We start from the raw sequence: 21512 nt of genomic DNA, 5'->3' as shown, positions 1-21512 counted from the left end.
GAAAGTTCAGTTCCAGTAGTAGGTAGTGAAAGCACGGCTGGCTGGTTGACACACCTCAGCTTCTCACCAGTGACTATTCACTTGCCTCTGTCTTGCAGCCATGGCTCAGGTGATGGTGGTAGAAGGGTATGACCTTGGGTAGAGTCTATTCCAGAGGATGTACATCCCACTCATTTGCTATTTGTCTAAGGACAGTGGGGAAGGGAAAGAAGAATTAAAAAGGGAGGAATCAAAACCTTCTGAATTTTCTTTTTCAAAGGGGAAGAAGAAATGTAATGCTTAATGGATGATGGTAGACTCCTTATGAGGTCTAAAAGAAGAGCCAATTTTTTCCTGTTCAAGAATATAATTGGAGAAGTTTTTCTACTGTTTTGATACCCATGGAAAAAGAGAAAAATTACTGGGAATATTGCTGATGCAAAATGAGCTTCTGTTCTCATTAAAATTCCCCCCATGCTGGCATGTAGTCCAATTTGCTTCTACTCAGTTTAATTTCGATACCTGGCAGGATGCATCAACAGGGAAAGAATCCTCCTGAACTGCAATCACTGGCCTATGGTAATGGATGGTGGTAATGGCTCCCCTGGGGCTGTTTGTAGACAGTATTCAGGTCTGCTGTGGTGTAGCCAATATTGCTTTGCTTAAGACAGAAGAGTTTGCACGAGTAAGATATCTTTAACACTGAATAATTGCTGTCCAATGAGACAATATTTGCAAGATACTTCTCTTTATTCCAGACCAGTGTGGTTGGGTTGACCCCAGCTGGATACCAAGTGCCTGCCAAAACTTGTTTATAACTCCTCCCCTCAGCTGGACAAGAGGAAGGAAATATAATGAAAACTCTTTGAGTCAAGGAAAGCACAGGGTGCTTTGCTGGATGTTTTGTGAAGCAGAAATACCAATGGCATATCTCCTTTCCAAGTACTTTTTTGGTCAGGAACATCAAATGTTGCTGAAAGTCATTGACTGTTCATGGGCTGAGAAATTTTTATCTATGGGAATCTATATTTTTCCATGACAAAATAAAGGATAATAAATGCATGCTTTGTACTGATAGATTCTCTTAGTGAAACATAGATATAAAGAACAAATTTTCATCTGCCTTCTAGTAAACGTGTGTTCCAGTCAGAAATAAGTTCTGCTGAGTTTGCACCTCAGGGCAAAGATAATTTAGAACCATTAAGGAAGTCAAATGACAATCCTGAGATGGTAACAAAAGTCTTGAAAGTATAGGCACAGGACCATGAGAACAAATGAGTACTTATTGATCAGTCTGGATGCAATCTGGAGAGAAACTTGTTTTGGGGTATAATAAGAAAAGTTGGTTGGCTTACCTGTGCTGACTGAAGAGGCAGTGGTGGAAAAGAGGTGTGTATCCTGAACAGTGTTGAAAACAAGAATCTCCTGCTAGAAGAATCTGTATATTGTGAAAAATGGTAAGGAAAACCAACAAATGTTTGCTAATTTTTTTGCCAAGTACTGTATGCAGGGTTCAGGTAGCTTAATCATAAATAGAATTGTGCATCAGCCTGTGAAAATTGACTATAACTTACTTATACAGGTGTCTTCGGATTGTTTTTGCAAGTCTGCAAGACAAATTGCTGAGTTAACTGTTTCTATACTTTGGAAAAGAACATGCAGAACTGATCAATGTGATATCCTCTGCTGTACTGAGGTACCCACAAGTATCATCAGTAAAGAAGATTCTACCCAGGTGTTTGGTTAAGGTCTGGTTGATTATGCTTTGATCAATTTCTTTGGTTATATGTCTTTGAAAATTGAATATTAAACATGAATGCAACAGGACTTTGGGAAGAGCTTCAAAATTTCAGTCTGTATTCACTGTCATAGACATATTTTTCTCTCTGCATTTGGAAATAATGCCCTCTTAATGCAGGCACTGTAGCAAATCCTGCTATCTGTTCAGTTGATCACGCATTACAGTTTGGTTTATCCTTTCAAGTGGGTTAGAATAAATGAGATTTTCCACAGCTGAATTCTTAAATTGCCTTAAGCTGAACTCGGCTATTGATGATGCTATGAAAATGGTGAAAATTGCATGACACCATTCTTCAGTATACTGGGAAAGTAACATCTGAAAGGATGGGAATGAGGTAAATGTTATGTGTTTGAAAAAATAAAGAAAAAGCAACAAAACCCAAACGGTTACATTATTGACTCCAGAGTTACAAAAAATATGGAAAATACCAAAAATAGTTGCTCTTTATCTATGTGTAAGAAAACAAAGAAGCTGTAAGAATTGGAGACAATATATTTGATTTCCTCTTAAAGTGCAGAAAATAGGTGATTAGCAATATCAGAAGAAACCAGATTGTGTGAGGTTGACATTGGCTAGCTGCCAGACGATCAGCTTGCCACTGTTTCACTCTGGCACAAAAGGGATGTTGGGAGGAACATTGAAAAAAAAAAAAAAAAAAAAAAGAAAAGGAAAAAAAAAAAGATAAGAAAATAATAGTTTTTAGCATATCCTGTAGAAGATGGGAGGAAAGAAAGAAAGAAAGAAAGAAAGAAAGAAAGAAAGAAAGAAAGAAAGAAAGAAAGAAAGAAAGAAAGAAAGAAAGAAAGAAAGAAAGAAAGAAAGAAAGAAACTATAATAATTATTTGTCCAGATACCTGGATAGGATGGCCAAAATATTCTTACAGCTTCGTTCTTGATGTGGTTTCCACACTAGGCTAGTGGAGCACCTGCCTTGCTGCTCTTTCGGTTTTTAAAATATTAGCTTTGAATGAAAAATACCAAGGTCAATTTTTGGCAAAGGTTCAGAAAGAAATTATATCAAAAAAATCCTAAAGACTTCTGTGTTTCAAATGATCTGCTGGGAACTCAGTAGGTTTGAACCCATGTTGGAAGTGGCACATGCGATCATGGAGCCATGGACAAACTTATCCTCACACAGCCTGTGGCCCTGTGTGCTCCTCCCTGGCTTTCCATAGAAAGAGAATGAGGAGAAATGCTACTCAAATAAGTGTTTGTCTGAGTGCTGATATTATTTGGGGTGCTCACATTGGAGAACTTTGGTCTATAATTCATTAATCTCTACTGCTTTAACCCACAGCTATTCATGAGCCTGCTGCAGCCCTGGTGTCGTGGGCAAACTGGACGTGAGGTAAACTGAAGCAGTGCAAATAAGGATCACTGTCATGTGCACGAACAGCACAGAAAAAGAGGTGAAGTTGAAAAAGTGTTCCTGATAAACACAGAGGCCTTAGGTTGTGAAATAATAGATCCTTACTGTTTCTTTAGAAATGTTATACATGTAGCAGTAGTAGCTGGTATAAATTTCTTTTACTGACCTCTTTGGTGCACAGGCAAGCAGGCTGAGATAATACCCAAGATTTAATGTAGTATAGATCCAGGAATTAATAGAAGAGCCAGGTGTAAATATTAGAGCTTGATTTTGGTTTGGAGATCTCTTCCCCTAAAGTTTCACAAGCTGAAATGTCTACAGAGTTAGATCAGAGAATAGCAGTGAATCTTAAAATGTCAAAGGCAGATTAGCCAAAATACTCTTAAGTAGTTGGGTCTTAATTCTTTTGGTGTTATGGGAAGTAGCCTGTATCATAATTTCAAGATAATAAATTATAAATACCTTTCTCCTATTGACATTAGATAGCTCTGTGGAACTGAAACTTTAAGTCATATTAGAAGACAATAAGCAAAAGATCACTATCTAGCACCATTTTTTTTACATTTGTAGTGGTTTGAAGATTTTTTTGGGATTTTTTTTCCACTTCTTCCTGCTCCAATTAACTTTTGGTGTTTACTTGGAAATTTGAGAAACCAAAATATTTTGTCATTAATTCCTCTCTAATTCCTCTTTTGCAAATTTCTCATCCGTATCATGTTCCAATACTTGTGTTTCACTTTCAGTCTAACAAACAGTAAGGAATGTGTTTTCTGTCAAACTGTGCATGTTCTTAATCCCTACATTTTTGTTAGCTAATTTTTTTTCCAGTCTGAATTCTTTTTCTTTGATGAACAGCCTTTGGTCCTGAAGAGCTTTTCTACCTTTCATCTCTAGACCAGGTGAAGTGCTGCATTTCTGCATTTCTGAACATATTTTCTTTAAGAGCATTCTCTCTTCACAAAGAAATGAATAGCTCTTGCAGAATGACATGGGGTTAGTCACAATTTGAAGAGAGTGAGAAAGAAAGAAGTCTCCTTAATGCATGCTTTCCTACTGTATGTGGCTAATTAAAATCCATTATTGCTTCCTGCTTTGCAAAAGGCAATTAAGATATGGATTACTGGTGGCTTGTGGATAAAGCCCAAAGAAGATCATATTGTAAAGCAGTGAACAATTTGCAGATAGATACAAATGGTAACATAGCAGTGATGTACATTTGAACTGACTGAAAGACCAAAATACTGTAAAGCAAAACTGAGTAAATTCTTACAGCAGACACCCATGGTTGGCAGTGAAACATCCAAACACCAATTTTTAAAGGCTTTCATCCTTTTGAAGAGATGAACAATACCTTCAGAAGGATTTGAGTACACAGATAGAAATTTGAATGCCTACACAAGGAATTGGATGCCAGGTGTTGAGTGCTGCCCCAAACTTTGAAACAAATATATTTCTTTGAGCTAGTTTCTAGGAATTAATATATGTTACAGTGCTATTGGAATAACTATATCTAAGCAAATGTATGGAGTTGGGACTTCCAGTAGATTTTTTTTTTTTTTCTGATTGAAAAACCTGGAATTATTTGAGCACAAGAAGGTGTTCAGAGTTTGCAGTTTTTTGGTGAGATTTGAACTGACTAGGCTGACATGGACATGGGAAAAGACATGCTAGTTCAAAGTTGATCACTCTTGCCCTGAGAGTTTGCCCTTGGTATAGTTGCCACCACTTTCAGAACAGCCAGACTGGAAGGGTAGGAAAAGCTTGATCTTGGGTAAGGCAAGGAGGGTTTTCCAAATACTGGCCATGTATTTATAGAAAACTTTTACTGTATGATGCTTCAAAAGAGCTGCCTCAAATCAATACACTGGTACTTGAAAAAAAAAAAAAAAAAAAGGATTCTGTCAAAAAAGTTTTGGTTGTACGAACATAGCAAGGCATTGGACAGAAAACACTGTTCTACAGTAGGGTAAGAGCTCATGTACCCCTAGGGGCTGATTGTTGTTGCAGGCAGATGATGCTTTCATATCCATTGAAACTGCAATTTTAAATTCAGATGGTCTCTGTTGTGCTCTGATTACTTTATGAAGGGCCTTGCTTTCCAGCTCCATGCTGGCATACTAATTTGATAGTTATTTCTTTTCTAATTTCTTAGTCTCAGACCTAATCTTCACTCTCCTTCTAATTGTTTTTTATTATTACATTTACTGTTTTAAGCCCTGGTTTCTCCCTGTACCTAAAGTAGCTTGCTGCCAGTGCAGCATCTTTGCTACACCACTGTGCACACAGTGTTCACTGCCTGTATTTGCATAATGAGCTAATCTTTGTTGGCTGATTACTTTGTGGAAAGAATTGAACTTTTAACTGATAATAATTGCAATCTATCAAACTGCACAGTCACCTCACAAATGATCAAAGTATGTTTGCTCAAAGTTCTGCTGAAATTTATGACCTCTCACTCTACATATTGACACCCAGCTAGAAACTACCTAACATGCAGCTCCATCAGAACAAAAACTGAGATCTTATCAGGTCTGTTGCTCTGGAGTTAATAAAAGTAAGGTATTTCTAAAAAAATCCCAATACTGTTCTTCGTATAGGTAATGATGTATCTTAATATAATGTTATTTTGAGGCCAACAGAGAAAAGCATATACTTTTACAAGCTATAGCTTTAAACTTAGTGCTTTGCCTTGTGCACTGAGCTTATAATGCTAAAATTTTCTTTGCAAGCAGAACACACAAAGCTTTAATTTCTTCAGACAGATTAAGTACGTCCAAAGCTACATATTAATTTACCCATCACATCTAGCCTAAATTCCTTAATTTATCTTTTTTGTGAAAAATATTTACTAAGTGTTAGCATTGCTTTCTCTAGTCACAGATGAAACTTTTGAGGTAGAATTTGCAAATAATGTAATATTAATAATATTAGTGCCATCAGAATTAAATAAAACAAAAATGTGTCAACATTGGCCTTTATTACACGGCAGAGTTGAAAGTTGCGCTACAGTGATAAAATGCAGTTAAGTCCCTTGGTCTTTGTGAGCAGCACATTCTTTTTGTAAATGATTTTTGATAAACACAAACCATGAAATTGCTACTGTATTTCAAGGAATTCTTTATACATTCTGTCCCATGTTCTGAAATTTTTCCAAGTTGCAACAGAAACTGCTGGTAGAGTAGGAGAAGGCTCTTTCCTGAAGATTTTTCATGAGCTAAGATGGAGAAGGGACCAAACATTCTTCTCCATATTCTACAGTTGTGGATCTGCAGCACGGAGAACTTGATTTGCATGCCATTGCCCATGAAGAGGGATGTGGAATGAGGAACTAAGCACAACCCTTTCCTGGCAAAAGGCATTTGAAGACACATATGTAGAGTTCTCCATACTGCTCATACTTTTAAGTAACAATCAGAGTATTCAATTTATCACAAGCTTCCAGGCAGATTTCTGTTAGGACCTGTGGCAACTTTTAAAGAGTAGCCAGTTGAACAAGCTCTTGTGTGAAGAGGCTGTGGCTCATGTCAGAGAGGCTGGAGAAAAGCTAAACTTGGCTGATCCAAAATCACATTATGAGAGTCTAAAATCAATCTGAGTTGACTGTATTGCATCAACCTGGAATTTGCAAGTAATGATTCAAGTACCTCTTTAGTGTTTGTACCCCTAAGTATCCCTAAGATGAGTTTATTTTCTACTATTGCAATTGTAGTTGTGTAACTTTGATGCTGTTTTTTAAAAAGGTGTAGATGACATGGGTATACAAGGACCTTAGGGATAGACACTGGCAGCTGTGGTATATAGTGAAGGAAAAGGATAGTTCAATCAGCAAGCTGAAATAAAAGCTATGTGCCAAAGAAAATCTGCTGAAGGTCTTAGCAGGGTTTTTTCCCAAAGAAAAGCTTTTGTTTGGTTGTAGGTGCTGAGCGTATTTTCTTAGTGTCCTGGGGTGATTTTATGATGCTGGATTTTATCTCCATTCATCTCCATTTACCCAGAAATAAGTTTTGCACCTTTAAAACCAGGTCTGAGAGTGAAGTGGGGGAGAAGGAGGAACAGTAGGATGTTTGAGGTGGCTGTACTCAAAAACATTGAGATAAGAGCTTCATCTCTCTCTCTCTCCTTGATCGTGTTGTCTGCAGCACAGATAGCAGGAGAGAGTTCTCCTTTGCTTTTAGTTAGTTTTTATCTAGCTGAAGCAGAAAAGTTCCATGGACTGTGGATTTTCTTTTCCTCTTTTTCTTTTTCTTTTTCTTGGAACTGGTTGGCCCTGCTCTGGACCAAAATTCCAGAAAAACACCAAACCCTGGGATGTGGCATTTTCCAGTACAGGAGGGACTGATAAAAGACTGAGTGAACTGAGCTACACCCCACGAAAAGGATTTTCTGAATTTGTAATCTCTTCAGAACAGGGGGAGGTTACAGTTTAATATTTTTCATTTTTCCATGTTTGTGAGTACTTTGCTTATTAAATAAACATTTTTTTTCCACTTTTCTCAAAGGAGATTTCTGTTACCCAAACCTGGTGGGGGGAGGGGCCGCTTGAATCTGCTTTTTAGAGGAACCCCTTTGGAGATTTCCTCACTAAATTTGCTGTAAAACAGGACACATAGAATCAGAGATAACTTTGTGGTTTTTTATATATTTCTGGCCCATTTTTTTATCTTCTGAAAGGTTCATTTGGAAGACCAGTTCTGACTTTTACCTCCTCTGCTCTTCAAAGTCAAGTCAAATGGCTGCTCACAATCCAGAACATGATGTATCATAAAGAATGTTAACGTGTTTTTTAAAATCTTTCAAATTTCGTCAGTGGTTGAAATTTACAGTAGAAATAAGTTCATGTTGGGAGAAACAAACTATTTTCACTTTTGGATTTTGACACTTTCATCTTCTCTACTGTAATAAATGACAGTTTAAGTGCTTGTGGCACAAGTGGAGGAGACATTTTTCCATGTGCACACTATTAGTCAAGTTCCATGTTCACCTTGCAACCCTGGTGGGGCTTGCACATGCCACTTGAGTGTCTAGAAAACAACTCTCACAAAATATGATTATGCCCTTCTGCTGTTTTAATTACATAAACCAGCTAGTGGAAGGATCTGGTAAGAATCAGAGTGGCACAAGCAGTGAGAGTATTTATTGCAGAGACAGGGATTACAGACAGTAGTAGTTGTCGTTTTAGCTGCCCAAAACAGCATGTTCCAGGAGTTGTTACCATTTTTCTGTAATGAGTGTTATATTTTAAATAATTCCTTGTAATTTTGGGGGCCAGTGCTGATAGAGAGAGGGATTACTTTTTTTATGAGAGACATTTAAAAGGATTTGCCACTCTGAAAAGAATCCCTGTGCTTTGGGAAAATATTTTATGAAACCTGTTGTCAAAATTCTGTTTAGGCAAACTGTCCCATTATTATTCACCACAGCTAGTTGATTCAGGGTGAAAAATAGCTCTGTTTTCCTCAGCATAGAATGTTAGTATTGCATGACGTTGTCCATATCTGGGTGAAACAGCTGGCACTAAGAATAGCCAGAGCGGTAGCTGCAGCAGTCTTGCAGGCTAAAAACAAAACAATAGTTGTTAAACACTGCACTGATAATCTCCCCCTCCTTCAGTTCAAGATGTTTTGGATGCTTCAAGTCTACTGCATGTTGAAGGTCAACACAATTATTCAGGATATAAAATTAGTTTCTCTAAGGGAGAAAGTTTCATGGCTCCAAGTGACTTGGCTGAAAATTCATCAAATTTAATTTTCATGGGAGTGTGAAAGTGTTGGGATATCTAGAGACCATGGTTTCCTCTCACTTCCAGATTCTGTACAAAATTAATTTCCTACAAATACCTGAATGACTTCAAAGTGGTTTAGACAGATGGTCTAACTGGCTTAATGAGTCTATAATTTCCCTCAGAAGGAATTCCGTGCCAAAATTGTATTTGTTCCAAACTTTGGTTTCCTATTTTCCAACAGGAGGCTTTTCTCTGTTGATTTAGAGCTAGAGGAAAAAGGGCATCATAACCAAACACAATCCTGAAGCAACATGGGGAATAAGTTAGTGGAGAAGAAATCTTTACTTAGAAAATCCATAACAGAAATTGTGACAGTATACACATCATGGCATTGTTCACAACAGTGGGTTTTGCAAATCAAGAAAAGGTTGATCTGAAAAAAAAAAAACCCAAAAAAAAAAAACAACTTATAATTTGCCTTCTAAGTGAAACTCGTGTGGCAGTGGATAGCCTGGATAACTCAAAAAAATCTACCGTATCTAAACCATCAAAAATTTTGAGGAAAGTTTTAGTTGGATTGTTGTGCTTGTGAATGTGTGTATTAAAACTAAGCAGCATTTTAAAAGCTGAGTCAAATTTTAAAAGAGTTAATTGCCATAACATGGATGAATCTAATTCCATGACAGGCTTTGAGTTAGAACAGAAAAAATATGAAGAGCAGATGAAATCTTTTGAGAGAGTAATCACTAATTTCTTTTAAATGGTTAATTTCCCTTGGAGTTTTTATCCCTGGGTGTTTGTTTCCTTTAAAACGTACTCTAAAAAAGCCTGCTTTCCTCATTCATCATTTTAAGTGAATTTTATGTCTTCTCCTTGCCTTGTTCTATTATGAACAGGAAGCTGACCTTCTGAAATACTAGTCAGGTGTCAGTTCCTGATTTAACACCATCTAAACTAATTTTTCAAACCATGTTGAAACCTCCCTATGCACCACTGCTCTGTATATTATGCTTTAAGGCCTTTTGGTTTTTGTGATGAAACAGAATGAAACAACATTATGCTCTGGAGCTGTGGGGATTTTTTTAGTTACTGGTGTTTTGGTATCAGAGGAACAGGGAAGATGTGTTTTCCCTGATAGACTGCTGAGTATATGAAACTTTTTGAATCAGTTCTTGTTAGGTGAAGTAATAAAACTGGTACCTCATTCACGACCTGAAATGTAAAGAGTTGTTCTCCTTTAGCTTAGATGCTTAATAAAAATGAACTCTAAAAGGACAGGATCTGTGTATTTGGAAATGTCACTTTAAATTACTGGAAACAACCTTGAGTAATCTAGCTTGGAAGAGTCATATATCTGTCTACTTATGTATGAACAGTTAATAAACAAAATTCCAGAAGAAATGTCATAAATATAGTTCACAGATTTGCAGAAGCAGTAGAAACACTGCAGCCCTCCAAACGAATTCCTCATGGGAAATAAATGATAGTTACTTCTGTCACAAATACACTCTTACATTTCAAACAGGTTTTTTTTTATCTCCTCAAACTAGGTAAAATTTTATCTTCAGTTCTAGTCCAGTGTCTATATAGATAATTATAATTTGAATTGGAAAATATATGCTGAAATTACCATCTAATCTTTAATCTATGGACAATTGCTATGGATTATCTAGAAAGCACTTTAAGACAACACAAAATGGTTTAGAAAAGCTGAGACCTTTTACCTTTTGCCCTAGTGATTGAGCTGGACATATTTAAACAGTCAAACTCAGAGTTTTGAGTGCAATTTTTTACCACTGATTTATATTTTCCTATCACATCTAAAATATTTTGGTTTAAAATTTCCAGTTGCTTTCACTGTCAGTATTTGTCCTGTTGCATGAATATTATGTATAGGAATGGAGAAACTGTTTCCACCTCCAGAAATGTCATTTAAAAAAAAAAAAAAAAAAAAAAAAAAAAAAAAGAGAGAGAAAGAAAAAGCATTACTGTATTTTTTTTTTTTAGAAAAGTACTCAAAAGTTTCCAGAAATACAATATTTTTGGCAAAAGGCAATTGGGCAGACATGAAGATGTGAAAAAATATTTGGATATTATTGTTTTTTATCCCAAAAGGCTGACTCATGCTGCAGAGACTAAAGGAGGTAGTTTGGAAACTGCATATCTTTTAGAAATAACACAGCATGGCATCCCAGCTGATGGTCAGGGCGATATGACAGATAGGTAGAGGCAGCAGTGCCCAGTTGCCTCCAGTAGGAGTGTGAGTCAGGACTGCTGACAGCATATTTAGGAGAGTCATGTCTTCCTACAACTGGCTTCTCAGTTTTTCCAAGCTGGGGATTAATTTAGTGTCTTTTTTTGGGGAGTTGCACCATTATGTTTATTTTAAATCAAGTTTAGTTACACATTTTAGGTACAAGCAAAGAAATACTTCTTATCCTTTAGTGTTTGGGCTGTCACTGGGGACTAGGAACAATGAGACAGCTGAAAATAAGAGAGAGAAAAAGCCTGACAGAGGTAAATACTATCATGATGGAAAGCGAGGAAGAAGCAGCTAAAGAGGAAACCAGAAAGAAACAAATAGATTTTGAGATAGAAACTGTCTACATCTCAGTAGAATAACTCCCTGAAAGAAAATAGGGAGCTGAATGGAGAAATTTATATATAAACCAGCAAAGCTGGATGAGGGAGTCTTCAGACTGGAGGTAATATAGCATGAGAGTATGACTTCAGGTATCTGTTGCTAAAATGGTCATTTATTTTCAGACTGTCATTGATCCAAAGAAGATGCCATTGGTTTCCCGATTTATTTCAGTTTACTTGTAAAAGGTGTCAATGTCCTGTTTCTGTCATAAGGCACAACAAAATTTTAAATTATTACCAGGTATTAAGATCTAGCATTTACATAAAGTTCTCATGCATTAGCTGTTTTATGGATGCTCTCTAATTAAACATCCCAGCATATATGGACCGTATGAAAGTGTAGCTGTTTTGCAGATGGGAAAACTGCAATTGATTGAATTGCTTTCAGCAATTCAATCAATTGCTTTTATCAGTAGTATTGCTTGGTAGTCAGGCTGTTTGCTTTCTACTATTTGTATTTGACTTTTCTTTCTGTTATTGTGTACTGGATCTCCTTGGATTAATATGATGCAATAGTGATGGAAGTTGTTTATATTAACATTAATATTCAAGGTCAGCTCTGCAGTACCCCTCTCTTCTTTGTTGGGGTACAAAGAATACAAAATGACAGCTATTTATATGGCAAGAGTCCCTGGGTTACTCATATACCTATCACAAGGGCCTATTTTCCTGAAAAATTTCTGCTGCTGGTAAAGGAACTGATGACTTACTTCATAATGGATATTTAATCAACTATGGTCTGTCTAGAATCATGTATATATTAGTGTTGGAGTGTTATTCACTACTTGGATGCTAGTTGTTTGCTGTTTCTTGTTTAAGATATGTGCCAAAATAAGGTTATTTAAGAAAAGAGAAACTGCTATTAAGGTTAAAAGAATAAATATCATGTGAGTCATAACATTCATTGGCCTCAGTGTCAGGCAGACACTTGGTTCTATCTGTTCTTGTCATAATTCCCTCCTCATACTTGCCAGCCTTTTTTATTCATGTAGGTGAGCTAACAAAGTTCACAAAAGTGCAAAAATATTTAAAACATATCTTTGCTAGACAGGAGAAAAAGGTAAACTTGTGAACTTATGAAATGCACAGTCAGGAAAGTAGAAATTAGTGGCAAAACCTTTGTCAATGTTCACTCTTATGCTGCATATAATTTCAGAAATTTCACTGCATGTTCTAATGTGTTTTATAATTTGAATTGGAGTATGTGCTCAATTTGTGTATATATATCCATTTTATCTAGTAAAGTTGTTTTTCAGGAACTTTGCAGTAATGTTTAGTTTGTCTCCTAGAAATGTGGTAACAATATTGGATAAATCTAAATTCAACATTTCTGGTTTCTGTTGGACTTCCAAAACATTTACTGTATCATTAATTTCTACTCAAAATATTTTGAGATTCTGGGCATTCTGTAAAAAAAATGCTATTCCGTGTGTTGACAAAACATAGTATTTTCCCTTCTTTAGCCAAACAATAATTTTTAAAGATTCTAATTTCATTCAGAATGAAGGCTACTAATGCTTTATTCCAAATATTTTATTTATTTTTTTTTAAAGACAGGAATATCAAGTCTTTCCATTGCATGTATTCAAACATCCCATTTTCTCAACATTATCCACAAAGTTGGAACAGAAAATTTGGTTTTCATTTGTTGAGTTCTCATGCCCATGAATACACAATAGCAGTTGTTTCTAAATATATATTAAAAAAAAATCCCTTTGTCAGATCCCAGCAAAATATGGTGCTTAGGAAGGTGCTACAAGGAGATGAGAAAGAGTCTGGGTTCAGAACAGGGTCAAGGCTTTATAAAGAAGGCACCTCAGCATCTCACAGGTGGCTTCTGAAGCTGCCTTCTGAAAATGAGGCTGTGCACATAACCTGTCTGGGAAAATCTGGTATCAAAAGTAGGTTATGACTTATTGAAAAACTGTATTCTGAAAACCTATTTGTTTTACAGTATGTACATTTCGACAGCCTGGCTGATTTTAGGTGAGACTGATGTATAAATCAATCAATTAATCAATCAATCAGCATCCTTTTAAAGGATGTAATCAAAACTGTAAAATAAAGTGCTTGTGTGTGTCATCTATGTATTCTGTGCTCTTATGGTCCTCATGTCTTTCAGCAGCATCGGTCTGTAGATCTCCTCCAAGCTTTCCATGTAGTCTAAATAATAACTCACTCGAAATCCATGCAGTGCTTCCTCCTGCACAAATACACATAGAAAGCACTTATTAGCTAGAAAAAAGAATGTACAACTCAAATTTAATGAATTCCAAGCTTCTAAAGATAGCTCATTTTGTTTTGATTGTCAGAGCCTGGCTGTTTAAAATAGATTTTATTTTGTTTTATTTAGAAATACAGATTGGGCAATATCTGCTTCCAGAGAGTTGTTTTTTTTCTAATTACACACTTGGTCTGAGAGAATTTTATTCAATGGGGACATTGTTTACTTCATTTTTGGAGAATATTTCATTGAAGATTTTTAAGAAAAACAATGTAAGCTTTAAGAAGGGAAAGCCAGCTACTAAAATATTCTTTTGAAAGGTTTCTACACTGGTACATGGCATAGGTTTATAAGTGTGGCTTTTGTATCCAGCTAGATTCTAAAGAGAAACAGTAGATGTGCATTTTTAAAATCAATTATAAAAGAAGATCTATATGAAGTGCTTAAATAAAAACAGAATAAACTGTTCTGCACCACAAGTGAATAATTCTTACTAATTCCAAAACATAGAGTAAAAGAAAGTGCCCTCAGGAAACAGACAATGAACAGACAATGTTCCTTCTCATGGCTACTAAAATGGAGGGAGATAAGGAGGAGGCACCACAGAACACAGGCTCCTGAAGAATGGTTAGGTAAAAACGGTTAATTTGTTGCTGGACTCATCATCTACTAATCACTATTACCACTGTTGGCAGCATGTGCTGCAAAAAACTCTCTGGAACCAGTCTCTGTGGACATAAGCTGCACCTCTGATATGTTAACTGTAAATCTCTGCTAAGTAGAATTCTCCTGAGAACATCTACTCAGGCTTGGAAAACCGCACTTTGGCATCTGAACAGGAATTCAAAATAGTCTTTATATTTCTTCTCCTCTACACAGAAGCAAAGCAAAAGTAAGATTTTACCTTCCAAGTTGCTCCTCATGCACTGTGAGTAGACTCACTATGGTGGAATATACAAATATATCTATCTATACACGTATACATGCATACATCTGGAACTAAATGGCATGTAGTGACAGGACAAGGGGGAGTGGCTTCAAACTCAAAGAGGGTAGGTTTAGATTAAGTATGAGAAGAGCTTTACTGTGAGGATGCTGAGGCACTGAAAAGATGTTGTGGAACACTCTGGAAGTGTTCAAGGTCAGGTTCAACAGTGTAGTGGAAGATGGACTGGAACTGGATGATGTTTAAAGTTCCTTCCAACCCAAATCATTCTATAGTTCAATTTTCTTTTTTATTTTCAATTAATTAAGATTTATCAATACAAGTACAAGTTAACTCTGCTCCTTTTTTTTCTGCAGTGGTCACTTGATAAATTGAAGATATTCCAGTACTGCATTAATTTACATTCTTTTCTCATTAATTTAACAGTACTTTGACAAAACTTTAGTCTGTTTATACTGCATGTGGGAGCAAATTCTCTCTTCTACATTTTATATATTCTATCCAATAATGCCATCAAGATGCATTTTTTAAGACGTATTGTCCAAAAACAGAGAAAAAAAACCCCAATACACTCATTAGACTGTGGACCCAACATTTTCAAGGAAGCTGATTGGGCTGTGATATGTTTTCATATTTAAGAATATGTAAGTTGGATGCAAACCAGTTAGCAAACTATTATTCTTTGGACAGACTGAGATATCTAGTTCTCCAAACATTTTTGACAGGTGAAAAAAGAGTAGAGAAAAAGACAAAATTTCCCTGTGAAGAAGAGTAAGATACTGTATCTATTTATGACTGCAGCTATAGCTATGCACTACCCTGCAAAAAACCCCAAACCCAAACATAATTTATAATTGGGAAAGAATATGAAATTGCAAGGCTGGTTGTACAGCAATTGGCATTTCTTCAAACTACCAGCTTGCTCAAATTTGTGCCACATCTCTACAAGCTTCAGCAAGAGACCACTGTGCAAATCCACCTTTCTGAAGAGCACCTTACTCAGTGAGATTGAGCCCACATACAGAGAACTGAATCAAATGCTCTCATGACTTAATGTGCCTATTTTCTTTGCTCATGAAGGAAATTGCTCAGTGCAAAATGCAGGAAAGCTATTTTCTGTAAAATACTATACACAATTTCCTGTCATGGAACAAATAAAGTATTATTTCACTCATTTAAATTGACTAAGTGAAATTCAGTAAGAGTTTCAGATTAAGTAATGTATATATATATCTTCAGTATTCTTAGCTTTGCTTCTTCTCAGCTGTTGAAAAATTAGAGAAACCCTTACTTTCAGAAAAACCTGAAGATCTCGGGCTTCTGTGTGCTTCAGGATGTCTTGCTGTAGGTGTCTGAACACAGAAATGCACATATATATTTGATAATCTGGACCAAGGAAAATACATATGGCAATGTAGTGGCAGATCTCACTCCAGTCCATGTAATTCCAGAAACACTGAGTTATCCATTGCAGACAGATCTAGATGACAATGAAATTATATATAATTAAATCATTCTACACATTCAGTCATAATTGATCAGCTTTATCTCCTTTTTATACTACAGTACCTTTTCCCTATAACATTACCTCAGTAGTGAAAATAAAAGGGATAATGTACAAAAGAAGCTTAAGCAGAAATACAAGATTCACCATTTTTAAATGCACAGCCTCTGAATAGACTCCTAGTGAGTTTGACTAAACCTAACACCCTGTATCCATGCAACTCCCTTGTATGACTATATTCTGGCACCTCCTGAGGTTGAGATTCAAAGTCCAATGAAAGCAAAAGTGATTTATTTTCAAGATTTCATTTTAGATGTGGCCTAGAAGGGTAATGACAGTGATGAAGGCATGTTCAATGTGGGTTTTCCTTTCAATTAAAGCAGTTCTCTGCATTATAAATGAATGTTAGGCCCTTCCCTAAGACATGTTTCACTTAATGAACTGAGTATGAACACAGTGACTCCTTTGCCCTGTTCTAAATTACAATGTATTAAGAGGTATAATGCACATTTAATTTGGTTCTAGACCACAAATCTTCTGCTAATCATTCCTTAAAGTGTTTAAAAATATGCAGCAGAATTACCACGATTCTAATTAGATGACAACAACCATAGTCTGGCAGTAAATCTGTTTTGAGGTATTTATTGAGGCACACAATCACTTAAATACATCAGAACTGTTTCCACAGTTCAGAGTTTGTTTTTAATGCTGCAGTAGAACTGCAAAATCACACAGAAGATATAGTGGCACCCACAAATGGCATTTCAGTAACTCGTTGAATAAATGAAAAAAAATCCTTGTTAGGAGTTTAGAATAGTATATAATCTATTACTGAGTGCACACAATTAAAAAAAGAACATAGTGTAACTTGCACAAGAATACCTGAAGGAGTGACTCTCCCTATGTGTCGTCCTTATCCAAACCCAGGAACCTTATTACAAGCACCTTATTCCTATCCTGAGATAAATTCCTTCATCCACTACTCTTCTCAAAAACCAAACCCCAAGCTGACTACTTTAAGCAAAGTTTGTATCACACTGGCATCTGCCCCCATTAAAATGTCTCTTCAGCTGCAAATCTCACAGCAAAAAAGGAAATTTGAAGGTAGAATATAAAAAGTATTTTTCTTGCCTTGGCACAGCAATATGCTTTCGCACTCTGGCGAGATGTCCTTCACATGGACAATCTAACTCAATGCATGGAGCTCTTTACCCTTCATCATTATTGCAATCTTTACAAACAGTGCTTCATCCATAGCTTGCCATACTACCAAACAATTGTTTGTAAGCAAAATGAAAGCTGGCATTGCAGATAATTATTTTTCTGTTGTAATACCTCTTTAATATGAAAGAATAGTGTTACCTGATTGTAATAGTTAGAGTGGCTCATACAAAATTAATTTTTCTCTATTATCATAGGAACTGCTTCCTAGTACATAACTACTGTAAATTACCCATTCTCTCCTACAGAAAATTTAGATAATTATTCCAGGGAATAAGATATTTTGTTTAAATGCTAAATCTGAGGATTTAGTATATATTATTTTTAGCAATTTTTCTGCATGAACATGCAATAAAGGTCATCAGCTCCGGTACACTGGTATTATTCTATGAATCAGTTACATTCTATTTTCAGATGCTCTAAGTCACTATGTGTTCTTATCTCTTACCCTCAGTTTTATAACCACCACACAAGTGCCATTTAGAAAAAATGGCCAGCAGTTCCTCAGTGTCCTTGATTTTGTAGATTAAAGCAATTAGGTCGATGGTACTTTAATACAGTTTGATCGGTTACCTGGGATGGAGTGAAACCAGACATGTGGAAGGCTGAACAGACAAGGGGTAACTCAGATTTCAGCAACATTTCAATGTAGTGAGCACTGCAAAAATAGACTGGATGGATGCCATACTCCACTGCTGTAACAGGCAGGTGCATCTGGTTAACAACAGCAAGAACAACATCATCATCAACAATGAATTTGAGGAATAGGATTACACACTACAGAAATGTGTTGTTTTTTAATGCCTTGCTGAGAACAATATATAAAAATATACACTTTAATATGCAAAATAAGTAATTCTGATTATTTTAGAGACAGGAAACAGGATAAACAAAATAGGTTGTACTTCCATCGAGAAAAACATGTAGGTAACTAAAGAAAAGTGTCAACAAATACATCCAGATTGTTACTGTACACTAATAGTCTAGTTCCTTATTGTATACAGGCTTTAATTATCAAAACAGGGATGGAAAAACTGTAATATTTTAAACAGGAGAACAGAAGGAAAAAAAAGGACTGATTTCTGCTGGATTTTTTTCCTCCATTGTGGTGGAATGGAATGCCCATGATATTTGAAGTTGTTTTCTGTATGCACATATCTTCGCAGTACGAGTGGAAGGCGTGAGTGAAATTCTATTATATCCAGCAAAAAGGAGCAGAGATTCATTCTATCACTATGGAAGGCTCTGGATATCAATGTCCATTCCAGTTAATGAATCCTTGGCACAAGAGTTTTTTAACACTCACACAATGGAGCAAATTTCAGCAAAAAATTCACTATTCTGGAACAACCTCAGGGCAGACTCAGTGCTGAATGGAGCAATACCATCATCCCTTCTGGTGACAAGACAGACCAACTGGTACTGCTACAGAAGCCTCCACGCAGTACAAAACCTAATCCGAGCTTCTTGTACTCCAGAGCTCTCTGGTAGACACTACAGTTTAGAGTTTATGTTCAAAACTTTCAAGATAACATGACAATGTATAAAGGGTTTAATTTTAAATAACTGGGAACACCCATAATGAATGATAGAAATTATGCTTCCTATATTGCAACCTCAATCGAGAATACTGACAATTTAAAATCATCAATCATACAGTATTTCTGCAGCAATAATTTTTAAAATTTAGTAAATACACTCAAAAGTATTAAGTAAATTTCAAATCTGTCACTAAAAAACCCAAAAAATCACATGGATGGACTTGCTTTCTTACTGAACTCTAATAATTAAAAAAAAAAGGTAATTCAGCAGTATCACAGCCTTCACACAGACTTTAATGCCACTAACAAAGTTTTTTTTACTGCCAGCTTTAAAATTCATTAACATTTTCTTCACTATCAGTCCACCTGCTACTTCTCTCCTTTTAAACAAAAATTCGAGCAAATATCAGATCTATATTTTTCCATTAATTTTTCAGGGTCATGCATTTACCTAGGGGGCCTTAAGATAAATATAATGCATTAGAAAAAACAAAACAAAAAAAAAAAAAAAAAAACCAAGGAAAAAACCAAACTAAGGAGATCAATAAAGTCTCATTTGTAAACTTTCACAGGAGCCTTTCAGAAAGAAACAGGTTACAAATTCTTACGGATAAATGCAGTCTTGGTAGCCAGAGAAATGCTGAAACAAGAAGACATGAAAATTGCTGAAGAAACATCAGTGTCTTCTCCCTGTCTCCAGACATTATGAGGAAGATGGAAGATGCAAACCAGTCATAACCAGGATAGTGCTCCTGCAAGCAGCCTGAATGGGAAGGTTAAGGAATTTGGGCAGAGATCTCTTCCTCACTCTCCTGCAGCAGTCACAGCTCTCCTCCTTCTGAGGCCCACACACACAGAGCCGGGAGCTGGGTTGTTAGACACAGCCAAGGGAAACAGAGCTGCACAGAAAGCAGCATCAAGGCACAGTTGTCTCTCAAATGGAATTAAGAGAAACAATTTAAGTTGTTTTCCCCCATGTACTAATTTTTTTCAGTCCATAAGAAGTCAAGCTAAATCAATAAAAGTAAACAAAAAGCAAGTAAATGCAAAAAAACCTGCACCAAAATGAGTGTACTTATAAAGTGCAAGAAAGCAGAATAGTGGAGAAATAAAACAGGAATTAAAATTATTGAAAAGAAAAAGTAAAAGAAAAGCCTTTAATATGAGATTTGGCAAATTCTGGCTAACACACCTGAAGTATAATTTAATAGTGGTATGTAAATGTAACAGAAAAGAATATAGCTAAGCCTGTTGAAAAGCTGTTATCTGTTGTAATTTTTTTTACAATAATTTCCACAGTAGATCCCAAAGAACCAAAAGTCTGACCACTCCTGTTGATCAGACCACGTCTACTTATCACATTTATCACTACATGGGGCAGTATCATTAACAGTGTTGGTGTTGTGGGAGTACCACAAATACTCATTAATGTTCAGAGGTGAATTGCTGCATGCCCTTTATCACATTCAAAAATGCGATCCCACTCCAAAACAGTTGATGACAAAAGTGAATGAGATTTGCACTTCTAAAGTATGGGAACAAAAGGGTCAACATTTTCTTGAGTGCATTGAGTATGCATTTAACTTAATAAAATTTCAAAGTAAAAATGCTCTTTTAAAAATCTTTTCTTCCTATAAATATTACACACCTACACTTCTCTTAAAAGTACAAACCAGGAGCTAAAATTCTACTGAAATTTTTAGACTATATAACTTATAGCATCAGGAAAGGATACAAAGTGAAGATGCCACAGTTCTTTGCTGTTGTTTCAGAAACTCCTCACAATTCATTAACACGAAACATAGCCCACTTTCAGCATCTTCTTTTAGCAAGTTTAAGTATTTTCCATATCTATTTCAAAAAGTTAAAAAAACCCACCTCTTTAAATATTTTTTGAATTCTTAAAAAGGAAGAACTCATACTTAATAAACCTTTATTTCAAAGTTAAGCTGTCATAAAATCATTCATCACTAAAACTATGCTGTAGATATACACATAAATGATTAAATAAAACCTTCTACACTCTTCCAAGAAAGGATACACAGCAAACATCTGCTGCTCATTGTTATAAATCCTTATCCAAATTCCCTTTAGTTCAGTTTTTGGAGATTGTTTTGGGGAGGAGCAAGTACTCTAACACACACAACTCAGTTTCTTCACGTACAATATTTAGAATTAGACATAATTATTGTATGTGCAATTATTATAATCAGAATTCAAACATTAATGTTAAAGATAGCAATCTGTGAAAGTAGAGACATCTAAGCTTTTCCATCATCACAACTCTGCAAATTACCAGCTAAACAAAACGTTTAGATGACATATAACTAAGCTTAGCTAAACAGAACCATTTAGAGAAGTAATGCAAGGGAAAAAAAGACACATAATTCAGGATAATGCAATTTTATGGTAAATCTTACCAGCACATTACAATTAGTCTTTACAAAAATAGAGGATAATAACATACATAAACTGTATGTAAGATAATTTAATTATGTACTAATACCTTTTTCAATTCCAGTTAGAATTAATTTTCTTAAAGTTTATCTTAGATTTAAATGG

General features: G+C 35.7%; 1 protein-coding gene across 3 annotated transcripts in view; it reads right to left on the bottom strand.

Moving 5' to 3' along the window:
- Positions 1 to 13037: 13037 nt before the first annotated feature.
- TBC1D32 (TBC1 domain family member 32) overlaps positions 13038 to 21512 on the bottom strand; it is a 71673-nt gene continuing 63198 nt past the window's right edge. For all 3 annotated transcript variants that reach the window (XM_083857002.1, XM_083857003.1, XM_083857004.1), the window contains 5 exons: positions 20686 to 20801; positions 19559 to 19713; positions 17983 to 18123; positions 15976 to 16164; positions 13038 to 13717 (listed from right to left, as the gene is read on the bottom strand). In XM_083857002.1, coding sequence (XP_083713128.1) covers positions 13598 to 13717; positions 15976 to 16164; positions 17983 to 18123; positions 19559 to 19713; positions 20686 to 20801 — 721 coding nt within the window. In that variant the 3' untranslated portion in view covers positions 13038 to 13597. The remainder of the gene's footprint in view (positions 13718 to 15975; positions 16165 to 17982; positions 18124 to 19558; positions 19714 to 20685; positions 20802 to 21512) is intronic.

This window comes from Zosterops lateralis (genome assembly GCF_965231275.1).
Source record: "Zosterops lateralis genome assembly, chromosome: 3".
NCBI lineage: Eukaryota > Metazoa > Chordata > Aves > Passeriformes > Zosteropidae > Zosterops > Zosterops lateralis.
The sequence above is the reverse complement of the archived record's forward strand: the minus strand, read 5'-3'. Positions and strand labels throughout refer to the sequence as shown.